This window comes from Eriocheir sinensis, chromosome 62 (assembly GCF_024679095.1).
Source record: "Eriocheir sinensis breed Jianghai 21 chromosome 62, ASM2467909v1, whole genome shotgun sequence".
NCBI lineage: Eukaryota > Metazoa > Arthropoda > Malacostraca > Decapoda > Varunidae > Eriocheir > Eriocheir sinensis.
The window spans coordinates 2,939,685-2,954,142 of record NC_066570.1 but is presented as its reverse complement, the minus strand read 5'-3'; the positions used below and the strand labels follow the sequence as shown (position 1 = coordinate 2,954,142).

At 38.7% G+C, this 14,458-nt stretch overlaps 1 protein-coding gene across 1 annotated transcript in view; it reads right to left on the bottom strand.

The window, feature by feature from the left end:
• Positions 1–953: 953 nt before the first annotated feature.
• LOC126986543 (SCY1-like protein 2) overlaps positions 954–14,458 on the bottom strand; it is a 306,279-nt gene continuing 292,774 nt past the window's right edge. The window contains exons 16-19 of the mRNA XM_050842810.1: positions 14,351–14,365; positions 7,456–7,479; positions 4,280–4,537; positions 954–3,228 (exon numbers count right to left, since the gene is read on the bottom strand). Of these exons, the coding sequence (XP_050698767.1) occupies positions 3,202–3,228; positions 4,280–4,537; positions 7,456–7,479; positions 14,351–14,365 (324 nt within the window). The 3' untranslated portion in view covers positions 954–3,201. The remainder of the gene's footprint in view (positions 3,229–4,279; positions 4,538–7,455; positions 7,480–14,350; positions 14,366–14,458) is intronic.

The window sequence follows — 14,458 nt, the reverse complement described above, 5'->3', positions numbered from 1 at the left end:
GAGGATGCACACACATACACGGGGAGCTCTGCTCTATGACATCCTAATGCTACATGTTTGTAGTGTCCTTAAAACTGAATGATTCCATAGAAAAGTAAGAACAGCACAGTCTCAAAGTTAGGAGGACATCTTATCACCATCACACTGCCATTGATGAACTTTACTGGTTAACCCTAACATTAAGGGGAAAATACAATACAGTTACTATACCTAGATTAGCACCAGAGAGCTTTAGTAAGTTATTTTATAGGAATAATGCTTAACCTACAGTTACTTTGTTCTTGAAGGTCTACAAGGTGAGTACAGTCACAGAACGTAAAGGGAAAATGTGAGATAGTCTTACATTCACAAGTCCTGATGCTGTGATGTGTAACCTTTGGAGAAAACTAAGTCTTGAATATCTGTCAACAGAGGTAAAAACACTGGAGATACTACCAAGAAGTCATTACACATTTCTGTATTTATTTGGAACTCTATCATAGAAACTGTCAGAAAAATATATCTGTCCATTAACACAGCTGCACATCCACACCCATTCCCACATCCACAACCATGCTCACATACATAAACACACACACACACACACACACACACACCCACACACACATACACCTCCATACACACCCACACCCACCCACACGCACACATACACAAACGTTGCTTGAAAAAATTAGAGTAGTTTTACATACCGAGGCAAGACTATGTTAAGAAGGAAAGACTGAAGCATGTAACATCCCACAAGCTGTAGTCTGATGTGCTTGATTATGACCTCCTGATACCGAATGTGGTAAAATAAATTAAGACGCAGCTGCAGGCGATTCCTTAAACATGAAAACATGCTGATAACAAGTAATCCTCAAATGTAGAAGAAGGCAACACAATAAGCAAACCTCACAACATCCTACAGTTTCTCAAATGAATATTTATGGGAAAAAATTAAAGAATACAATCTTAAACAAGTGAAGGTTCATTGGCAAGAACTTTCTTAGCTTATGAGTCAGCTACAGTATAGAAGGAGTCATTGAAGAAATGTATAGAAAAATAGGAAGCAATACCTATTCCTGTGTCCCACCTGAGACTAAAAGTTGAACAGAGATCCAGCCAGCATCACAGGAGGTAGTGGTGTAGTGAGAGTCATGGCATACTGTAATGGCTGCACTATAAAGAGTATAGCCCAGACCTCATGCATGCATTAACCAGGCAATATCTTGACCTGCACAGTTACATGCATCCTGGAGACAGCCTGCAGTAGCTCTTATGAGGACCCTGTATACGGCTACTTCACAACCATGGAAGTATAACCTAAAAGCCCATTCTCATAAGATGCATCATCAGTCAATGCTGGACTTATCACTGAAATGTTATTACTAATCAAAAATATATATATCCTATGCCCCTGTGATCACCATTAATACACAAAACTGTCATAACAGTACTGCATTGTGCTTCATCATGATGACGACATATAACCATAGCATTTGGACTTAATGACAGGTGAAGATATGTCAATGGGGCTAAACGCACAGGAAACATAAACACTGGATGATCAAAGGCTGTGTTTCACCAACAAAAAGCTTCCTCAAACTGTTCTATAGTGTTCACTAACATAAGGACAGCTGGGAGGTGTGGAAGTTGTCAGTAATATGAATTTAACCTTATTATAATAGTATGTGATTAAATGTGCATTCAAGTCTCACAAACAGAGTAAGTGATATACTTAAGTGTCTAAGAAAAGACTAGTTGTTATTATGGAAGCCAGAGAAGAATATCACCCAAGACTTTAAATAAAATACAACTACCTTCACAGACCTTCCTTACATTGCTTTGACTTTTATGGCTGTGGATATATCAGTTCCCAGTTATCTTTCTGCTGAAAATGCCAATTTCAATACCAGAATACACTACTCTTTATGTCTTCTGGGACATTTTGTCCCATGAAACGGTGCTCACCGTGTTGGTAAAACCTCCCCGGCAGGAAGGTGTTCATGACAACGCCCGGCCTTGAGAGGCTCAGGGTCGGCAGTCAGTATTCAAGGACCTTTGACTAATTCAACTATGAAATGTGCAGAATATCAAGGGAAAAATGCAGACTTTTAACTTTTAAATCATCATATTCTCCTTTTAGTACTGAGTCTGAGTCCATATCAAAAAGTAGTTAGGAAGCATAATGAAAAATGCATTTTAGCATTGGAAAACATTAGAACCACTTCCTTATGAGGCCAAGGTCCAGGAGGTAGTTCAGTGGTTAAGGTTGGATTAATTAGAATGGATAGCCTATGAAACATAAGACTGACGGGATATCCATGGCCATTATGTGAATGAACACAATGTTTTCAAGTTTTAATAATAGTGCAGTAGCAGACTGAACTGAGCAGCTGCTGTCTGCATTTCCTGCCATGAATAAAGTTGCCATTATGTGCCCACTTTGTTATGCCAATTTATTAAAACACAATAACTGATTGAATGGCTGATAATCTACACAAAGTTGCTTGCATTTTCTGTGTGAAGAGAGTGCAGGTGTTGAGAAGTGTTTTGAAGACATACTAGGTGGTGTGTTGCTGAGTGGGGTGCTCCACTGCCCGAGTGGCCGCAGCAGGGTGAGGGCCGCACCTTCACCCTGCTGCGGCCCACACCTGAACTCCACACAGTGTGTATGAGATGGCCAACTGCCAACACAAGCACAGCCATTGCGATGATCCACTAGACTAGCCACCACTGTAACCATCAGTGACTAATACCATGACCACAGCCACTACTACCAATGACAACAATATATACCCCTCTATTCCCTGTTCCCACTCTCTCACCACCCTAGACAGGCATCTCACCTCAACAGTCTGAACGTCTTAACCTAGCATACAAAACACCAGTCTCCTCCTCTGCCCGCTTCCTGCTGCCTTGACAACAGTAGTCAACTTGAGCTTTAGCAATGTACATAGCAATCACAGTATATGAATGTATTTTCTCCTCCAGCAACACAATCTGAAAATGGTCTTGTCTTACTCATTGCAATGACTGACCAGTCTTTTGGGTGTTGACTCACTATATCCCTCCCACAGTCTCCATCCGCTGTAGTTTGGGTTCACTTGCTTTATTGCAGGGCAGACGTTTGGTCTGACTGTGTGCTGGGGTCACCTTGATGCATTCCACACACGCACGATGAATCGTTGACATGTTTTCTTCTGATGGATCAGATCTTGCTTATGATTTACTGGAGAACAGCTGGTACTGAAATGATATAAAAGAATACCATCAATAACACCAATCTGAGTACTACTCTGAACTCTGTACAGGAACAAACTACACAAAGTATCACAGTTCTTCCTCATATTGAATTCATCAAACACTGTTATTCTAGCAAGTGTTTCACCAAAATTTATGATACTACTACAGTCTACTACACCTATGTTCTAGACAATATACACACTAGCTATATTCATGTAAGCAATCATTTTCTAAATTACATTAAAATAGCCCTTTCCACACATGATTACACATGACATCACTACACAACAACATTCCCAGACAAGGCATGCATGTTGGCTCTCACCACACAGGACAGCACACAAGCCACCGCCTCTTAACACTGGTAAAGTCTACTCCCGATAACACTGTCCACGACACAACAGCAGACAACCTTCCTGTGCTACACAGCACCACAGTTAGCACTGCTTCATTGAAGGCCACACTATCAATCCCCAATAGGCAAAAAACTAAGATTTTACTCTGAACAAAATTAAATAAATTTATGCCGGTATCACTTCAATTAGATTGAGCTAAAGTGTAAATAATAGAAACTCAAACATGTAGATAATCAGAATTAAATTTATCAAACATTTAAAACCTACACACCTGCACCATATTTCCTAGCAAAAAAAACATGATTTTAAAGGAACACCAACTGCAACAATATAGTCACTTCAATGAGTGAACTTTTATGCCGTGCACGTGTGAATCTTTCTGATCATCAGCACTTGACCTCTTTGAGATGTAGAGAAAGGGGTCAGTGATTATGATTTAGCATTTTATAAGAAACTTGAAACATATCATTTCCATTTCCAATCATTAAAACTTAATTATTGAAAAATAAGGAAAACTACAAGAAATAACTACTATCTGTGTTACAATAACACCTAACACACAGCAATGTCCTGAACTAAAAACATGCGTCCAAGTGCACATATGTAGAGATTCCATCAAGACAAAAAGAACCACCTACTGGGCACCAGGATAAACACCACAAGACACAGGTATGAAGGTGTGTCTGGGGTATACTCACTGTACTCACCACGCCGGCCGACAACTGCTGCAGGAGGTTACCGCTTGAGGAATTGGAGATAAGGGCTGACGGGCGGCGGTGGGACTTGTAGGAGGAGCCGAGAGGGTTGCCGATGGAGGCTGTGGAGGATCGGCGCGAGTCCAAGCCACTAAGCGACGTGATGGAGCATGTGGACTGTCTTCTTGAGCCAAGGTTAGACACGGGCGAGGGCGTGAGCAGCATGGGAACACTTTTGCTGGCGTTGGCGATGGAGGAGTTCTGTGGGTGCAGGAATGAAGGGGTTGAAAAGGGCTCCAGTTGTTCCCTCTGTCTTGTAAGACACCTCACCATGAAGAGCTTGATGTTACTAAGTAAATGTCACACAACAGCAGCTATGCTAGAAGTTCACCAATATCACACGCAGGAATCCGCAATAAAACAATAATTCATCTGCCTTTACTTGTTTGCAAAGCAGTTTTCAATACTTGAATAACAAATAAAGTTGGGTTAATACCGTGTCCTCTCAGTGCTTCTTGCAGCCTCATTTCCCTTTGGACCCATGGTGGGTAAGCCCCATTACCCTGGGACACGTGGCAAGTGTGATACCCATCTTACTACAGTTTACTGTTCCCAGTTTCCCCGGGTACCTATTCTTTGACCATCTTAGGAGGAAGGACAAACAGCTGGGTGAGCTTGGCGCTGACTGCTGACTGACCGCTGGTGATGCATTTTCCTCCACTTTGACCACTACGGCATTACCATGTCTTCCCAGCTGTGCCGTGTCAGTATAACTAACCAGCAGCTTCTTGCTGATTTACTACTTTGAAATGTTAAAGTAAAGAGGTCACAGACACTATTTATCAGTGGCAAATTAAAGTCCCCAGCCAACCAGCAGAGACCTGCTGCACACCATGTATTCTGAGTTTTCTGACTCATTAAATTGCCTCCATTGGTATGATTAAAACACTGGACTCGTTACAATGTGAAACTTTCTTTTCATCAGTAACTCAAGGATTTATCAATATGAACTATTGCTGATCACGGATTCCCTGTCTTGTGCTTTTAAAACAACAAATTAAAATGTCTAGAAAAATCTGCTGCTAATAAATAGCAATAAATACCACAGTTTGCACATTACATGTAGTGTATTCTAATATTAGCAACAACTTGAATATACCTGCTGCTCTCATGCCCTAAAACATACAGCAAGCCATCATCTGATGCAGAGCTGAGGCTCCTCACACACCACAGGATGCTGAACATTTTGTGCCGAGTGAATCTCTGCCAAGCCAACTTGACTTTCATCACATAACAGACCATAAAAAGAACATTACATGATGAAGCACTTGTGACTTGGCATGAAAGAGTAAATAACCACAAATAAATAGGCACTGAGTAGACAATGACTTACTGCATATATGGATTATGATGTGGGTAAAAATATATATGGTTAATAAGTAAATAACTACATAGATATGGAAAATAAATAAATAAATAAATATTAAAAGTTTACATTTCATAATCTATATTCTACTACACAGGGAAATTCCTTAAAGCATTATTTGCCCACACACAAAAAAAAATGTTATATGGTGTGACAAAAACATTCATAGTGTTTGTTATTCTGAGCAAAATACCTTACAGGCAACGTCCTCAGGATGAAAACTTAAGAGTTCAAGATTAGCATGTTAGTAGTGCATTAGTTATAGCAGTACTCAGTTGTCCATTAAGGTATGAATTATTATTTGTGGAGTCTATTTGAGCTGGAAGCAATCATAACAGAGAAGTGTAGAGATGCTGACACATGCACACACACACACACACACACAGAGACACAGACACTAATGGTTATCAAGACTTGCTTTACTATCTTGTCCCCTCACACAAGGACGGCCAGAAGCATTCTGCTCAACATCAGGCAGGGCACTAAGTAAATGCCACAATGTTGCTTCCTCACAGTTAAAGTACTAGTAAGTTTTCCAAAACCACAAACTAATCTAATATTTCAAAGCTCAACAACAAGCAGCTATACAGTGAACCATTTGACATCCAAGAAGGCATATGAATATCTAAGACAATAGTATGCTAGGGTGGCTGATGTTTACCATCCTATACTATTGTACTCATGGGAATAAATATGCTGGGGCAAAACATTTTGTGACTCCACGACAGAAGGGAGGTATTAGAAGCAATTCACTTAGCTTTACTGACAAGCCTTTCAAGATTCAGTGGTCCTTCACAAAGATGAGTTATGAGTGTGAAGGGTGTGTGTGCTCTGTAAGCACCAGCCTACAAAGGCAGGAATGGCATACTACATGTTGAGAGAAACTGTTGTGCTAACTGCACAGCATCAGGATGACCATTTCAATATTGCAGCATTTATAAGTCTGAAAGTATCTCTCTATTGAGAATTGATAAAATAGAAAAAAATTGAATTGGGTTCACAGAGCAGCGTGGGTGTGCATGACATGACCAGCTTTGGCTGCAGATGGATGTCACATGGGTCTCCCACAAATAAAATACTAGAAACAAAAGCCAACAGCAGCCAGCACTAAACCTACTGAAGTGGCTGCCATTTAGAACTACACCAACAAAAAATACTGACCAATCAACCTGATGAACATTAAAACAAATCATCTCCACAGTGCAAGGTTGTTAATAATTACATATATCAAGTAAAATTATACCGTGGTATGAGATGTTCCTCTTCCCTATATGTTATTGCTCTGCATGCTACTGAATGAGAATACCAAATGAAAAGTGTACATGATTATGAATCTGTCTGTGTACACAACAGTATCTGAGATTACTACAAAACCATAAAAATGAACACATCTTCCAACATCACCTGGAGCAGCCACTTGTGTGCACAGTGCATGCCGCCCCTGCCTCCAGGACAGCCCATGCTCCTGCCAGGCACCTCAAGCCACACTCACAACACTGACACAACACTCAAATCTTAATAGTGGCACCAGTGATTTGTAGCCCAGTGTACCCATGACTGCCTCGGGATAAGTTACTCATTAAGCAATCAACTGAGGAAACAATTTTAAGTGCAATCTACATATTATGTTGCAAATATTTAGAATGCTTTTTGTGAAGAGCAACACTGGTGTCATCACTGCCACCACCAAACCACTTGTGGTGTTGACCTTACAAACATCAACAGCATGACGGGAATATAGAAGTAAAATTACCTTTAAAAAAGACTGCGACTTTGTCTGCATAGAAAATGATAAAAACACATTGAAGACAATTCACATTAAAAGGAGTGGGGAGGTCAGTAATTAGGAGGTTGTTGTGAATAGTATCACTTATCACAATTTCATTGTTAAAAGATTCTTAGCAAAATGTATGCAACACCTGTTAAGTCTTGAAAAAAATGCAACACCTGTTAAGTCTTGAAAAAAATCACCTGGCAATTTCTAAAGGCTTAAGAGCACCTACTGTGAGTGGTGAGTCATGAGACCACCTGCACACACTGGGAATATGAATGGCCTGATGCTGGAAGAATGGATCATGCATATTAGCTGTGTGGCTCTTTCCTGAGAGATATCCAGTAACGCATACATAGTGTTTAACTTCCTTGATATTGAAGGCTGCATTAAAATGGAGCATTATATATTTCATACATTCCTTTTTATCTTTTGTAGTGTTTATTGAAGACACTAGTAGCAAATTATTGTCATTCAAGTGCACTCATTTGCTTTCCAAGGAACTCCTGAGTCCAGCTCTCTATTGGTCTGGATGCCTGCTAGAAACATTTAATAAACTGAGGCTTCAACAAAAACTATTGTTAATCTAACAATGAACTATTGTGTGCATCGTATGATACGAGTGTTTGAAAATAATCAGATGATGGATTTGGACTTATTTTGGTGTAAAACCCAATGATGGATTAGAGAAGTTGACGTGGACTCAATTAACATCTGCCAAGGGTTAGATTACTGTTATGTGACATCATATGCAGGTCTTAATGATATTTCTGACAGAAATTATAACAAGGCTAAGGCAGTTTCCTAAATTCTAATACAATTCCAATGGTGTTTCTGAGGCAACAGGTTACAGCAGCTTAGCTGCACAGGCAGATTCAAGGCAAAGAGTGAAGGACACAAAGAGATGTGAAATAAATCATTCACAAGACAGCAGACAGTATCTGATGAAGAAGATGGAAAGGAAACCATTGCTTTATTTGATGGTTTGATGCCCACTCTATTTTTTGAGAAATATGAAACTGATAAACATAAGCTCAACCACATTTATTATACATGTAGTGCTTTAAAGCAAGCTATGCAGAGATAGAGTATCTTAAGAAGCACATCAGTTTCACCACAAGCCAATGCTAAATCAAATCTGAGCCACACAGCTAATGGGGAAGTTCTTCCTTACTGGATGGAAACCTAACTGCTGAAAATGTTTTTAAGAAGTACATCTAGTTATCTTTTATCTGGAAGACTCTTGTTCCCAGTCAAACAAGGACAAAAGACATGTTGCAAAAGACATGAGGTATTAGAGGTTTGAGCACATGAACATCAAGTCACAATCTACATGACTGCAATGCTGAGCTACAAAATTGTTCATAGTTTTCATTTCATGTCTACAAGAAATTACAAGCATGATGAGTGTTTAAGTCTGCAAACAGTAGTCCTAAACGGATGACCATAGTGATATAAATATGACCAACACTTGGATGTCAAGTTTAGACTGTGACTTGACTCTTGCTGGAACATTGAAACAAATCTTTATCATAAGAAAATAATTATATATATATATATATATATATATATATATATATATATATATATATATATATATATATATATATATATATATATATATATATATATATATATATATATATATATATATATATATATATATATATATATATATATATATATATATATATATATATATATATATATAATAATTAAAAGTGATAAAATCACTGTAAAGAACAAGACATGAAGAAAACACACACAAAAAATTAACAACTGGTAAAGATCACCTAAAAATGATAGAGACTGAGCATACCTGCGGCTGGCGTATGTAGCACCTAGCAAACTGAGCCATGATAAAACAAGTGACATCATAAAAGAACACAGCACACTTAAGAGGGGGCAAGACCCACCAAGGTGGTGCACACACACAAAGGGGTATTGGAAAGCTGGAAAAAAGTCATCATTATATCCATAAGAATTGTGCAATAGAAAGAGTCATCACACTGAAATAAATATCTTGTGAAACCAGATAAATTTGATGCTGCAGGGAACACATAACAGAACATTAACATGAGAAGTCAAGGAAAATTAGAAGAAATGAGACTTTATGAAGTTGAAGCCTCGCCGAACTGAGATGATTACAGCTGTTGATGAAATCGTTTGAAATAAATCTTTGGCTCACAAAGCATCTTACTGCACAAGATTGGCTAAACTTTCTTTAGATTCTGCTTCAGAAAGATATACAATAGTAAAAAAGTCTCCCATACCTTGTAACTGAGATGACATTTATAACTATTTTGACGAACATATATTTCAAGGTATGCTTTTTTTCATTCCCTCCTTTTTCAGTCAGTTTCTTAACTGTTTCCATTATGGTAAAAAACTATGAGGCTCTTGCAAGCTGACTAAAAGCTAACTGTTAAGACAAAAGGCAACAGTAGTTTATATGTTATTGAGAGAATAATAAATTTTCTCAAGTTAATAGATCGTCTTGTATATATTTTCTCAAGAGTAAATATATGAAGAGAAGTGTTTGATCAGTAGACTGGTCATAGGAATAAATGAGAGAGGGAAGGGAAATGAACAAAAGCAGAGTAGCATTTCATCAGTCACTGGATTCTGGTGATGCTTCCTGTCAAGAGGAAATGTTAAGGGATGAAGCGAGGGCCTCAAGTGTTTTGTGGCAGAATCAAGGATGTATCTGAGGAGGAAGACTCTGTAATTGAAAACTGAACTAAAGATTACTTGAGTAAGAGGCAGAATATATATATACATCATGCTGAAAACAAAAACTATTGAAAAATGAAAATTTTAGAAGAAAAAAATGAGAAACATTATTGTAAAATCAGCCACAGGCCTTTATGAGGTGTCCGGCAGTCTTGGGGATTCACCTCAAGCCCTTCTCCATTGTGCCCTGAAGCTTCACATTTCAAAAGATCCAGTGCCAATAAAGTACTATAATTATCAATAATAATCATTAACATTCATGCAAACTATTATTTTAGGGCTTATGCTAAGAGATAAATCATTTACTATCATAATAAAAAAAATAGAAGTATGGATTCTCAGTACATGCTATGAGGGGTTGACAGTTGTCTGTCCTCCGGGGCTACAGGTAAGGCATGGACACAGCAGGCTGGGGAAAGGGTTCTCTTCAGGGAGGCATGTCTGGGCGTGACTGCTGGGACGTTACCAAATAGATGTTTGGAATGCATAACACTAATTCTAAATCAACACACAGAAAAAAATTCAAAATTTCCCCCCAAAATTCAATTGCAAATCAAATAAATATAGAAATAAATGGTACTACAAAAATATCTGAAGGGGCTACACTGCGTACTACAGAACGAAACAATATTATTATTAACTTTTTCAAATAAACTATCTCAGAATATGTTCCAAAAATTATCAAATGACCGTCATTGTGACTGATACAAATTAGAATTTACCTCACTCTGAAATATGTGGTGGGCTGTAAACCTTTCAACAAAGCATAAATAGTTCTGCTAAGTACAACACTTTGTGTCCGTAATAATACAAAATAATGTAAGGGCATAGAAATACACCAAATAAACATTTAAGAAGCTTAATTTGCATTCTTTGTCAAGACATTGACTGAGGAAACTTATCTTAAGTTTTTACCTAAATGATTTCAGAGACTGATCAGAGCAAAACGTATAAATTGAATGAATTCAGGCTCATGAACGGGGTAGGTAAAACTGGTTTTGGAACAGGGCTGTGAATGAAAGGAACAATTTAAGAAAATATGAAGCTGATGGAAACACATTTTAAATTTGTAAATGAAACTTAGATGAATTTATGAATGGGAAGGGAGAATAATGGATAAGCCATTCTCAGGAGCTGCCATGTGTAGGCCATTTAGCATCTTGTAGTTTTTTTTATATCATTTGGTATCCTTGTGTGAAAAGGCATGATGCTTCAGGATCAGTCAGGGACCCAAAGGAGTGAAGTTTGTGGTTGGGTAAGGCAAAGCACATTATCAACTGATGCTCCCATTAGATGATTGTGATAAAGCCAAACTAGACTGCAAATACCAGCAGATAAAAATAGAATTCCTCATCTCACCAACAGCAATTCTTGGCAAGGAAACTGTTGCTTACTTTGTTGTTGAGGGAGGGTGAGAGTTGGTGGAGGGAGGAGCAATGGGTGTGTGGTGGACCTTAACATGGCACCAGTGACGGGCCAAATTTGTGGCTTTACCGTGTACCAGCGACGGGCCAAATTTTTGCCATGATAAAGAGCCCCCAAAATAGATGATGCATAAACTGATCACAAATGCGTTGATATATATTATGAAATGGTTTGCATGAGTGATGAGGGGCCTTTAAGAAACATGATCCCCACTGCTACTGGGTTAACACAGGGAAAAGAACCTTTCTCTCATCACTGATAGGACTACCCAGAACCTTCTTTTCAGTCTTCACATTTACTGTCACTTTCAATAAAAACAAAGATATGTTTTCAAATACTACAGGAGAATTATTATAAAATTAATGCACTTGATAATTTTTGGAACACTCCAAGTAATGATATATGTGCATGAAAGATTTGCCAGAGAAGGAAGCGTTAATCATGGTTCTTTTGAAAACAAGCATAAGAAATCTAGAAAAATCTATATCTATATAAAAGAAAGTGCAGGCAAGCTTGAGCAAATATTTACAGGGTAGGAAATCTACTCAACGGCACATGAACAGAGGAACTGCTTGGCTGAAAACTCATTCTAGTCAACTTAAATCTGCAAAAAAATTGTGGCGGCATAATCCAGGAGCAACAAAGAAGTTTTAACAGGAAAACTTCAGTTAGCTTATTCGACAATTTGAAAAACACAGCAAGACATGAACTTTGTAACTTCAATACTGACAGACAACACCTTGAGCTCAGAACAACTATATATGACTTATAAGAAAAAAAAATCACTCGTTGATGTGAGCTATATCAGTAAATGACATCTCATCATATTTTATTGTCATGACTGAATTTATCATCACCTCCTCTTGGCTTGAGATGTATTAAAGCCTACATTCAAACTCTTAACTTTTTCACATCTTACTCCTGTGTTCCTAATCTTTCAGTCAATCTTACTTATTTTATTCTCAAAAAAAACATTTATGACATCACAAATTCTCAATGCCATTCATAGTTCTGGTACCAAAATTAGTCCAATATCCAAAGTATGGTACTCTAATAAACTTTTCAATTTTGTGTTCCTACTCATATTAGATTTTACAAAGCTAAGGCCATTATCAAAAATTCTGTCAGTTTATTTCAAAGCACTGTCCATGATACTCAGCAAGCAGGTCCTCTCCTCAGTGTGCCCAACCCCATGCCTCAGTCAGCAGGTTAAGTCAAGTGGCAGTGGCCAACACGAGTGACAGACAATGCCATAAGCACCAAACGATGTGAGCTGACCCTGGAGCCCTGCCGACCCAAAGTGCCCTGGAATGTCTCCTGGGAGTGCCACACAATGTACAGCACAAGGAAAGTTTCTTGTTTTGAAAACTGTGAAAGTCAATGACAGATGAGTCTGTATAGATAAGAAAAGGAAAAAACCTTTTACTAAGTTCAATCCATTACTTGAATTTTTGCTCTGAAGATGAAGTCAAATACAACTAGAGTGCGTCAAATATGAACATGACTGTAAGGCAAAATATATTACTAATGGCAGTAAGAAGAGAGAGTACTTTTTCCTAAAGGTGTTAACCCTACTCTCTTGGTTCATTTGATGCCCCATAGGATGCTGAGCACCAGTCCACTCTGCCACCTACAAACAACGGACCCTCACATCCACAACACAACAGCCACAGCGGGTGAAACAGCAAATTCAGACTGGGAATCAATTAAGGTATCTGGCTGTGACACCAAACCCTCAGGTGCAGTAGTATTTATCTTACTGTGTGATCAAGCACAAATAATATGAAAGTAGAAAGGACTAAGCAGAGTAAAATATAGAAGAAAATGCTTGATTATAATTTGCTTCATAAAGAAGTATAAGTGTTTCCCATATGGAAAACACATCTTTCAGTAGAGAATATTCACAATTAATTATTTTCAGACAAAAAACAGTTGCAACAGATTTACTAATAGGCATATGCTCTGTCAAATAATCTTATTTCACAGTTTAAACATATTAATATGTGTACTCAAAAGCAACCATATTTAATACAACCAATTTAAAGGAAAACTAATTTCAGAAGACATAAGAAACAAACACATTTCATTGCAAAGGAAGAAACAAGCCATGGAGAGGAAAGTTCCAAGTGTGCCTGAAGACAACATAAAACAAACACAAAAATCTTAGACAGATCTTACACGGCAAACAAGTGAGAGACAGATGACAAAGGACCACACGATGGACCACGAAGCAGACCACACTGTACACGCGTCCACAACCACAGGGAAGAGAACAACCAAGCCACAGACCAGACGAGACAAAGAGTGACTGGAAACAAACAACTTGGAAGGACCAGCAAGAACGCCACATGTTAAAGATCAGTGCATAAGACCAATAGACCACAAAGAAGGGCGACGATGACACACACACACACACACACACACACACACACACACACACACATTCTCATTGATATACACACACACACACACACACACACATACACACACACACACACACAGATCATGAGACAAAACACAGAGGTGGATGCTGAGACCACATGAGAGAAACGAACAGATGTCAAGGACCAGTGGCAGCACAGAGGGTGAGACAGATGAAGTGCATAACACAGCCACTGCGACACCCATGGTTGACCTGGGGACTGAGGCAGAGAGGCGGGGAGGGGTTGTGGCGGCGAGGGGAGTACAGGGACCCTCCACAGGTAGGTCCGCCACTTACCAAGGTACGGGACAGCTGTGAAAAGAGAGCAAAGGTGAATTAGTTGGTCTGCTTTTGGGTGGAGACACTGCCAATCACACTCAAGTGGCGGTGAAGTTTTATAGCTTT